The sequence below is a fragment of the Nerophis lumbriciformis genome, linkage group LG07, assembly GCF_033978685.3.
Source record: "Nerophis lumbriciformis linkage group LG07, RoL_Nlum_v2.1, whole genome shotgun sequence".
NCBI lineage: Eukaryota > Metazoa > Chordata > Actinopteri > Syngnathiformes > Syngnathidae > Nerophis > Nerophis lumbriciformis.
The window spans coordinates 7,907,501-7,918,906 of NC_084554.2; the positions used below are offsets into that span (position 1 = coordinate 7,907,501).

The following is an 11,406-nucleotide window of genomic DNA, read 5'->3' on the forward strand; positions in this document are numbered from 1 at the left end:
TCCATCCACACTTTCTCTCCATCTTTACCTCCATCCACACCTTCTCTCCATCTTTACCTCCATCCACACCTTCTCTCCATCTTTACCTCCATCCACACCTCCTCTCCATCTTTTCCTCCATCCACATCTTCTCTCCATCTTTACCTCCATCCACCCCTCCTCTCCATCTTTACCTCCATCCACACCTCCTCTCCCTCTTTTCCTCCATCCACATCTTCTCTCCATCTTTACCTCCATCCACACCTTCTCTCCATCTTTACCTCCATCCACCCCTCCTCTCCATCTTTACCTTCATCCACACCTTCTCTCCATCTTTACCTCCATCCACCCCTCCTCTCCATCTTTACCTCCATCCACCCCTCCTCTCCATCTTTTCCTCCATCCACATCTTCTCTCCATCTTTACCTCCATCCACGCCTTCTCTCCATCTTTACCTCCATCCACACCTTCTCTCCATCTTTACCTCCATCCACACCTCCTCTCCATCTTTTCCTCCATCCACATCTTCTCTCCATCTTTACCTCCATCCACACCTTCTCTCCATCTTTACCTCCATCCACCCCTCCTCTCCATCTTTACCTCCATCCACACCTTCTCTCCATCTTTACCTCCATCCACACCTTCTCTCCATCTTTACCTCCATCCACACCTTCTCTCCATCTTTACCTCCATCCACCCTTCCTCTCCATCTTTTCCTCCATCCACATCTTCTCTCCATCTTTACCTCCATCCACCCCTCCTCTCCATCTTTACCTCCATCCACCCCTCCTCTCCATCTTTTCCTCCATCCACATCTTCTCTCCATCTTTACCTCCATCCACACCTTCTCTCCATCTTTACCTCCATCCGCCCCTCCTCTCCATCTTTACCTTCATCCACACCTTCTCTCCATCTTTACCTCCATCCACACCTTCTCTCCATCTTTACCTCCATCCACACCTTCTCTCCATCTTTACCTCCATCCACACCTTCTCTCCATCTTTACCTCCATCCACCCTTCCTCTCCATCTTTTCCTCCATCCACATCTTCTCTCCATCTTTACCTCCATCCACCCCTCCTCTCCATCTTTACCTCCATCCACCCCTCCTCTCCATCTTTTCCTCCATCCACATCTTCTCTCCATCTTTACCTCCATCCACACCTTCTCTCCATCTTTACCTCCATCCACCCCTCATCTCCATCTTTACCTCCATCCACACCTTCTCTCCATCTTTACCTCCATCCACCCCTCTTCTCCATCTTTACCTCCATCCACACTTTCTCTCCATCTTTACCTCCATCCACACTTTCTCTCCATCTTTACCTCCATCCACACCTTCTCTCCATCTTTACCTCCATCCACACCTTCTCTCCATCTTTACCTCTATCCACACCTTCTCTCCATCTATACCTCCATCCACACCTTCTCTCCATCTTTACCTCCATCCACACCTTCTCTCCATCTTTATCTCCATCTTTACCTCCATCCACACCCTCTCTTCATCTTTACCTCCATCCACACCTTCTCTCCATCTTTACCTCCATCCACACCTTCTCTCCATCTTTACCTCCATCCACACCTTCTCTCCATCTTTACCTTGATTCACCCCTTCTCTCCATCTTTACCTCCATCCACACCTTCTCTCCATCTTTACCTCCATCCACACCTTCTCTCCATCTTTACCTCCATCCACACCTTCTCTCCATCTTTACCTCCATCCACACCTTCTCTCCATCTTTACCTCCATCCACACCTTCTCTCCATCTTTACCTCCATCAACACTTTCTCTCCATCTGTACCTCCATCCATCCCTCCTTTCCATATTTACCTCCATCCACACCTTCTCTCCATCTTTACTTCCATCAACACTTTCTCTCCATCTTTACCTCCATCCACACCTTCTCTCCATCTTTACCTCCATCCACACCTTCCCCCCACGTTGTCTTCTGTTCACACGTGACATCACTTCCTGTGCAGAGCTTCCAGAGGTGTTCCTCCTCCAGAAGACGCCATCCTCTCCAGTCACCTGCATGGCGACAGGTTTCTACCCCGACTTAGCCGACCTGTTTTGGAGGAAAGACGGCGAGCAGATATTCGAGGACGTGGAGCACGGAGAGCTGCTCCCCAACCACGACGGAACCTTCCAGATGTCGGTGGAGCTGAAAGTGGAGGTGACGGCCGAGGTGGAGGGCAAGTACGAATGTGTGTTCCAGCTGTCTGGCGTCAAGGAGGACCTGGTCACCAAGCTGGAGAGAAGAAGCATCCTGAGCAACGCAAGCCATGAAGGTGAGAAAGACACATTTAGTTGGAGATGTTTCCCATCACAAGTCCACCTGTCACCATTATTGATCCATGTCACCATGACAACGCTTCACGTCTGCATGCAAAGTAGTCATGAAGGTTTCCTCTTCATGCTTTGTCACTCCACTTGTGCTTTTTTGCTCTCCACAGACAACTGGAGCGTCGCCCTCGCTGCCACGGCGGCGGTCGTCGCTGTGGCGGCCGTCCTGGCGGCCATCATCATCGTCATGGTCAGGCGTCACAGAAACAGACAAGGTGAGGGACACCAATGTCCTCCGTCTTCTTCTTCTTCTTCTTCTTCTCGGTCCAGGCCGTGAGTTGATGCTTTCATCCGGGCTGCATGTTTTAGTTGCCTTCCAGCCAAACACTCAAAGATCCACAGAGACAGAGCGCACACTCTCACATAGAAACACGTGAGGAAAAAGTCCATTTCACCTTGTTTCACTTTCATTTCAGCCCAGTACGATGCAGCTCGTAAGTAAAACATCTTTTCTTTGAGCCGCAAGAAACAAAGCCGTGGTGAAGCGTCACTCACATGGAGGTCTGATGTGGACCTTTGTTACAAGTTTAGCCTGAAAATCCCAACTTGAGCTGACTCCTTCACAATAAAAGACCCTCCTGTGAGCACACGCAATACAAAGTGTGGCATATCTCACGTTTGACATGAGTCCTCATGATGAGGATCAGCCAAATGAGACCTCAAGTGTGCTGACTCATCAAGAAGGTATCCTAGTCAGGAAGTAGAAGAGCAGCACTCTGCTTCTTCATGTTTCCAAGTCACACCTCAAAGATCTGATGTGAGTGACGAGGCACCTTCTGGATGTTCTTCCTTCACCGTTTACGTTTGTCCCGCAGCTCAAGAAGGTGGCGGCTGAAGGCTGAGTAAGTCTGCACCTCCAAATGTTCTTGTGTGAAGATGATGTTCAACTTGCTTCTGTTGGGAATGTGCTGAGTCATCTTCTTCCTCCAGGATGCTTTGTGCACTGGAACACAGAGAGATGTCTCCATCGCTGAGGGACGTCATGGAGATGTGCTTTGTTCTTCATCCCACTGCTCCTCACGCTATTCCATCTATTCTTCTTTGGCCGTTAAAATACTTTCAACATCAAACGTTGGTGGCTAGAAAATCATTCGGGGCTCACGTTTAATGGCCTTGACATCATGACGAGGATTTCTTCTTTCTTTGAATGGCCGCTGCTTATGATCAATATCACATTGTGTCACATCTCTGTCAATAAATCCGTTTGTTCTACACTCGCCTCGCACTGCTTTCTTGGCGACCAGGAAGGCTCTCGCTCATAACAATGGTAGAAATAGCTCATTTTTATTTATCTTGTATTTTTTCATTCAACAATTAAATCCCTAGATCAGTTGCAGGTTTATCTGTCCATATCATATTCTTTTTTTTAACATTTTATGCCCTTTTTGTCAAAACCCTGTTTTGTTATGGCAAAACCACTAAATAATAATATTTACTAAACGTAATTGCAATCTTAAATAGGTCAATAATTCATAACATCATTGATTTTAATTCATTATTTTTTGAACAATGACAATCAAAAAATGCCTTAAAAATGTATTTATTTTTTTACTTTCAACACTTAAGTCTCTCGATAAACTTCAGATCCATCCCTCGTTTCTGTGACGACCTGTCACGTCAGGTGTCACATGGTTTGTTTGCGTTTGTGTTTATCTCCTAGTCAGCGCTCTTATTTTGGTCCCACTTCCTGTTTGTCTCCCTGAGCACTTTTCCCTCCTCACCTGTCGCTGATTGGCAGCCTGGCCACACCTGGTCATGGGGTGAGGGTGATGGGTCAAATGCAGAGGATAATCTCACCACACCTAGTGTGTGTGTGACAATCATTGCTACTTTAACTTGAACTAACCAGCTGGCTTCTATTTATGCCTGCCTCGCCCTCCAGTCAGGGCTCAAGGATTGTTTTGTTAAAGGTTACTCTGGTTTGCTGTATGCTGCTTATGCTTCTGTGCACTTCCCTGCTGCACCTCCTTGTGCTCCCTGTGGGAATTAAAAGACTCTCACCTGCACGTCGTCCTCCTGTCTCCTGCATCGTGGGGTCACAACTAGAGCAGCCATGCGAGTACGTGATCAGCTTCTTCATTTTTTATTTGTTTTTGCCCTTTTAGTCAAAAACCTTTTGTTTTTAAGGCAAACACAAAATATCCAATATTTTCCCGGAAAAATATTTTGAAGTCAAATGTTTGAAGTGACGTACACTGTAAAAACTCTTTCAGTGGTATTGTCCTTTTTACTTTATTTTTAAAAGTATATTTATTCCAATAAATATTATTTATATATATAAAAGTGTGAATATTTTCGTAACTTATTTTTTATGTGATAAAATTAATTTTATTGGACTTCCAACATAAATTGATTTAGCAAAACTCAGTTCAAAGGTTTATATCAGACCTAAAACGTCAGGACCCGCCCACCTGCATGCAGCTGTGGAAGAACAAGCCCAGACACGTTTCTTCACGGAGCCCAAGGAAAACACTTGACAGAACTCATGTAAGTAACAATTGATATTGTTAAAAGTCAGTATTTGCCAGGATTGAAATATATACATTTTCAAAAGCATGTTTCAACGTTATATTTAGTTTGCTACTTTTCCCGCCGACCGCCATTTCGAATGTGCTCTTACCTCCAACAGCTCATTAACTTCAACCAAACATTGTTTATAGCTGTGCAGTTCATAGTTAGCGTTTTCTTTGCGTGGTAGTTTAATATTTTATTCTTCAGTTTATAAGCAGCCACATTAAAGTAGGGCTGCAACAACTAATCGATGTTTTAAATAGTTGGCGATTAATTAGTCATCGATTCATTGAAACTATGCTATGCGCATGCGCGGAGGCTTTTTTTGTTTGTTTGTTTTATAAACCTTTATTTATAAACTGCAACATTTACAAACAGCTGAGAAACAATAATCAAAATAAGTACAAAAATAGTACAAAACAGCGCTGAGGCTACGTCTCATGAGGTGGAGGTAAGCCAGCCAATGATGTGTCATGTGCAGCTCACGTGACCTCCTTTGCTGGAACATTCGAAAAATGGCGCAGGAAAACAGTACGGATAGTTCAGCGGAGAAACATCTTGAGGTTATTGCTTCGATGGAGAAAAGTGTACGACCTAAGTCGTCAAAAGTGTGGGAACACTTCACTTTAAAGACTTCAAAGAAGAGCGTTTCCTGCAAAATGGCACGGAAGTACAACATTGCTTCAGGAGCAGCTGAAAAGGAAACATGTTGGAGCCATGGATGAAGGGAAGAACTCACGCTACGTAACTTTTTAAGTCCATAGTGGCAACAAGCATTCATGAGTTCAGCTTTTTTTGTGAGTAACGTTAACGTTATGCCTTTGTTGCAACGCGGGGCTGATAATGTGTCTCCGGCACATTTGACTCCGTTTTGAGAGAGAAAACGCAAGGTTAGCAATTTGGAAATAAACGTAACGGCCAGAAATATCTCAGGTTGGTTTCATAATGGATCAATGTAAAGCTATATAAATATATTTAGATTTGAGTGACGCTTTAGTACAGACCTGGGCATTCTGCGGCCCGCGGGCCACATCCGGCCCTTTGTAAGTCCCTGTCCGGCCCGCGTGAGGCCAATCATAAATTACAAAAATAAATTTAAAAAAGTATCTATCTCGAGTGTGCAATACGACGGTGCTGCTTTTGTTTTGAAAAGCGTTATTTGTATTACTTCCGTGCGGACGTATGCGCGTGTGTGATTGTGAGTGAATGTGAACAGCGGAAATCACAAATTACAAAATAAATTTAAAAAAAAACATCAATGTCGTGCATGCAATGCAACTGTGCTGCTTTTATTTTGACGCTAAAAAAAGAAAAGTTGATGACGAATGGCGTGTTTTCAACAAGACATGGACTGCCAAGTATTTCTTTACAGAAATGAAAGGTAAAGCCGTGTGCTTAATTTGTGGTACACATGTTGCTGTGTTCAAAGAATATATTGTAACGACCTGCTGAAGTTGATGTTGTGTTCTTGAGTTGCGGAAATGAGGAGTGAGGATAGACGTGCGTGTGGAAGGAACGAGATAAGTTGAGCTGTGTTAGTATAGGTTGCTTAATAAAAGTTTAAAAAGAGCGTCAGACTTGGTGTGCACTTCTTCTGGACGCTACAATTGGTGTCGGAAGTAAAACTTGTGTGCTCAGCCTGCTACGTCATCGGGAGGTACGTGCCACGATGTTCCCTGGCGACTTTGTCAAGATTGAACGGGAGGGGATGTATGCGACGAGCTCACGTCCGGGATTCACACCAAGAGAGAGAGAGAGGGTGGAAGGAGAGAGGCAGCGTCGACAGGTGCAGTGCACGCTGCTTGGCATGGGGGAATTCCACCCTCAATGAAGACTCCCAGGATTGATGGCAAGGCGAACTGGGAGGCATTTCATCCCACTTCTGACACCAATTGTAGCGTCCAGAAGAAGTGCACACCAAGTCTGACGCTCTTTTTAAACTTTTATTGAGCAACCTACCGTATTTTCCGCACTATAAGGCGCACCTAAAAACCACAATTTTTCTCAAAAGATGACAGTGCGCCTTATAACCCGGTGCGCTTTATTACGATTCATTTTCATAAAGTTTCGGTCTCGCAACTTCGGTAAACAGCCGCCATCTTTTTTCCCGGTAGAACAGGAAGCGCTTCTTCTTCTACGCAAGCAACCGCCAAGGAAAGCACCCGCCCCCATAGAACAGGAAGCGCTTCACCCGCCCCCATAGAACAGGAAGCGCTTCACCCGCCCCCGGAAGAAGAAGAAAAAACGCGCGGATATCACCGTACGTTTCATTTCCTGTTTACATCTGTAAAGACCACAAAATGGCTCCTACTACGCGACAAGGATCCGGTTCATAAAAAGACGCAATCTCTCCATCTGCACACGGATTACTACCGTATTTCACAGCAACTGATATTCCTGTGAACTGCACTGTGGAACGGGAGCACGTACGGTGAATATTCGCACCACAGGGAATGAGGAGTCATCCTTCACTGTGGTTCTAGCTTGCCATGCTAACTTCCTCCCATGGTGATATTCAAAAGGAAGACCTTGCCAAAAGAGACCTTTCCAGCCGGCGTCATCATAAAAGCTAACTCGAAGGGATGGATGGATGAAGAAAAGATGAGCGAGTGGTTAAGGGAAGTTTACGCGAAGAGGCCGGGTGGCTTTTTTCACACAGCTCCGAAGGCGAACACACCTTCACTAAGACGGGCAGATAGCGCCGGTCGACATACGCCAACATCTGCCAGTGGATCGTAAATGCCTGGGCAGATATTTCGGTCACAACTGTGGTCCGAGCTTTCCGGAAGGCAGGATTCACAGAACTGCTGCACAACAACAGCGACACTGAATCCGATGACTTCGACGAGGCGGAGCCGGCCATTTTTGGATCCCACGCTTGCGCAACTTTTCAATTCGGACACCGAAGACGAAGAATTCGAAGGATTTACGAATGAAGAATAACTTCAGAAGGTGAGCGCTATGTTTATTTTGTGTGTTGTGACATTAACGTTCGAGCAACATTATGTTGCTATTTATTGCTCTACACCATTTTGAATTTTACTATGTTTGTGATTGCACATTTGCGTACATTTTGGGACAGAGTTGTTAGAACGCTGGTTTTCAATATATTATTAAAGTTTGACTGAACTATCTGACTGTTTTTTTGACATTCACTTTAGCGCAGCGTTTTTTTGACATTCACTTTAGCGCAGCGTAGGCGCGGCTTATAGTCCGGGGCGGCTTATTGGTGGACAAAATTATGAAATATGTAATTCATAGAAGGTGCGGCTAATAATCCGGTGCGCCTTATAGTGCGGAAAATACGGTATACTAACAGAGCTCAACTTATCTCATTCTTTCAACACGCACGTCTATTCTCACTCATCATTTCCGCAACAGCAACGCTTCCTCCTTCTTCGCCAATCACCTTACAGGTGTGCTACGTTCACAACAAAGAGGATGCAGGATAAAGTGACAGAAATTGACATTTTTGCATTGTAATATACACCAGGAAGTGTTGTGTAAGAAAGTGTTAAAAAATAAAACCATCAAAAGCCATCTGCTTTTGTATAAAGATAAGTTAGGTTAAATGAAAATATTATTATTATTATTATTATTATTTATCTTACGGTATATCAAAAATAATTTGAGCAAAATTTAATTGAAATATTGTCGGTGTGGCCCTCCAGCAGTGCTCGGGTTGCTCATGCGGCCCCCGGTAAAAATGAATTGCCCACCCCTGCTTTAGTATAACTAAACGTTATGAAGGTGCTGGAATATTTCATGCTATTATTCAGAGGCAGCCTAAAATGAATCCTTTATTATTCACAACAGAAACGTGTACAATATTTCATTCAGTTCTGATCTGATGAGTTACATTTCTGTGTTATTATTGCTGTATGCTGCACCCCCAATGTCCAGAACATGGTGCCAGTATGCTGGTTTGTTTCAATAAAATACCGGAAAGGATAGAAATGTAGTTTGTCTCTTTTATCCGATTATTAATCGATTAATCGAAGTAATAATCGACAGATTAATCGATTATCAAATGAATCGTTAGTTGCAGCTGTCACGCCAAATTTATTCCCCCTACAAAAACCTTCTTAACTCCTGGGGTCATTTCCTCTTACGTCATTTCCTCTTACTTACGCCATTTCCTCTTACGTCATTGACAGCGATCAATAGAATCCAAATCTCCTGAAAATGGTGGTGTCACTGAATGACATTTGTCTTTATCTTTCCCAGGGGACTTATGTCAAACACCAGCAGGCTTAGAAAAATTCCAGGCGGAGTGTTAGGGCCGCTGCTGGGAACTTCTGTCTTCGTGGTAACGTGCAAAAAATATTAATTAATATATAATACTGTTAAATGTCTGTACTTTAACAATGTTTGGAACAAAAAATTTGTAAACAATAAAAAAGCATTTTAAATTGCATTTTTTTGCCTCATTTTAAAGTCTTGAAGAAATACCCAAGTATTTTCTTTATTTTTATGTTCTTATTCTAAATATTGTCGTTTGTCTGACCACGGGTCATCTGACTTCACTGAGGTACATATGTGCAGTGCTATTTACATTATGGACAAACAATTGGGCATATACTTATTATTAGGCAGCGTCAACTATACCTCAACTGATAATTGGCTCATTACGGAAAGTGACTTGACACGGAGGGCAAAGTTTATAATTGTAGAGAATTCAAAGTCATGTCAGGGTTATTATCGGGGTTGTTGGCAATTATTTTTATTATTTGCTAAAAACTGCTCCCACTCACGTCTCAATACTGGGCTACCACGGACCAGCCGCATACAGTAAAGGTATGTTCTTACTCGAAGTTAGAGTGAATCTCAGTAAATCGTGTTTGCCAACAATATCAACCTAAAACCCATCCGTCTGAAAGAAAAATGAACCCTGAAGTAGTGTTGACCCGTGGAAAACGAATCAAAAATTAATTCTCCGTCAAATGTGCAGTCAGGAATATCCTCAAGTTAATTTGTCCGATTAATACAGACGTTTTGTTAACGCTATATTATAAAAAAACAAGTATCCTCCAAGCGACGGGCAGTCAAAGCCGAAGTGTCATCGATCGCTGTCAATGACGTAAGAGGAAATGACCCCGGAAGTACATGGGGGGGGGAAGGTTTTTGTAGGGGGAAAAAATTTGGCGTGACACAGCCCTACATTAAAGCTGCTTCACTAGCTTGCATTAAAAGTTGCTAGCAGCTAGCTAGGTACACTTGACAGAGCTATCTGACGCCCCCTCAGACCTGCTGTCCATGCACACTCCTACACACACTACTCTTGTAAGAATAACACTCATTGTGTAAGTCTCAATCTCAACATTTCCCCCCCAAAATCTCACCAGTAGTCACCATTTAAAGGGTCATTTTTCAAATTTTTCTTCCGTGGGGGCATGCCCCCCGGACTGTTGCTAGGTTACCAACTTAGACCACTGCGGCTACAGAAAAATCTAGAGGAAACACTGCAATTGAGTATATTAGGGTGTAAAAAAAACCAGATATAAAGGGCTCTCATCAGGCTTATATATCCAAGAGGTTAGACATGAACCATAACTTGTCTTTTTTTCTCTCTCTCTACAATGACAGATGGGATGGACCTGTAAATTGTGCAGCACTGTTGTACCAACCAAGAGTTATTTTTCAAAGCATTACAGACTGCACCATGGGACCTTTGGACACAGCCATGCCTTGCCTTGCATTCATGTAGGTTGCCCATGCTCTTTTAAATGCTGGACTTCCTTTCGCTCTCATCTGTCAAGATACCACCCAGAAGTCAAATTCCTCAACTCACCTCAAGTAAGTCCTTCATTCACCTGCCCCCTGTGTAAAAGGACTGTGCCAGGAGCACCAATGATATGATGGCCAGAACGTATACAATTGGAGACGACAGGAAGTGGTTGCTAAGTCTCCTGGGGTGGCAGAATTTAAGGAAAGATGGCCTGCCCTCTTCGAACCATTCCAGGTAAATGATTTATCATTCTATTTTTCCTGACCAAGTTTCCATTGTGACTTGGACATGACATACTAGACTCACTTTTTGCCTGAAAATGTATTCTAAAATCCTTAATATCAGTAACGGTCAACATTTGCTGTCTTACAGATTAAAGGGGAACATTATCACCAGACCTATGTAAGCGTCAATATATACCTTGATGTTGCAGAAAAAAGACCATATATTTTTTTAACCGATTTCCGAACTCTAAATGGGTGAATTTTGGCGAATTAAACGCCTTTCTATTATTCGCTTTTGGAGCGATGACGTCACAACGTGACGTCACATCGGGAAGCAATCCGCCATTTTCTCAAACCCCGAGTCAAATCAGCTGTTATTTTCCGTTTTTTCGACTGTTTTCCGTACCTTGGAGACATCATGCCTCGTCGGTGTGTTGTCGGAGGGTGTAACAACACGAACAGGGACGGATTCAAGTTGCACCAGTGGCCCAAAGATGCGAAAGTGGCAAGAAATTGGACGTTTGTTCCGCACACTTTACCGACGAAAGCTATGCTACGACAGAGATGGCAAGAATGTGTGGATATCCTGCGACACTCAAAGCAGATGCATTTCCAACGATA

General features: G+C 43.7%; 1 protein-coding gene across 1 annotated transcript in view; it reads left to right on the forward strand.

Annotated features, from left to right (window-relative positions):
- LOC133609859 (major histocompatibility complex class I-related gene protein-like) overlaps positions 1-3,164 on the forward strand; it is a 13,103-nt gene extending 9,939 nt beyond the window's left edge. Inside the window, exons 2-4 of the mRNA XM_072913594.1 lie at positions 1,959-2,267; positions 2,433-2,506; positions 3,138-3,164. Of these exons, the coding sequence (XP_072769695.1) occupies positions 1,959-2,267; positions 2,433-2,506; positions 3,138-3,164 (410 nt within the window). The remainder of the gene's footprint in view (positions 1-1,958; positions 2,268-2,432; positions 2,507-3,137) is intronic.
- The last annotated feature ends 8,242 nt before the right edge of the window (positions 3,165-11,406 follow it).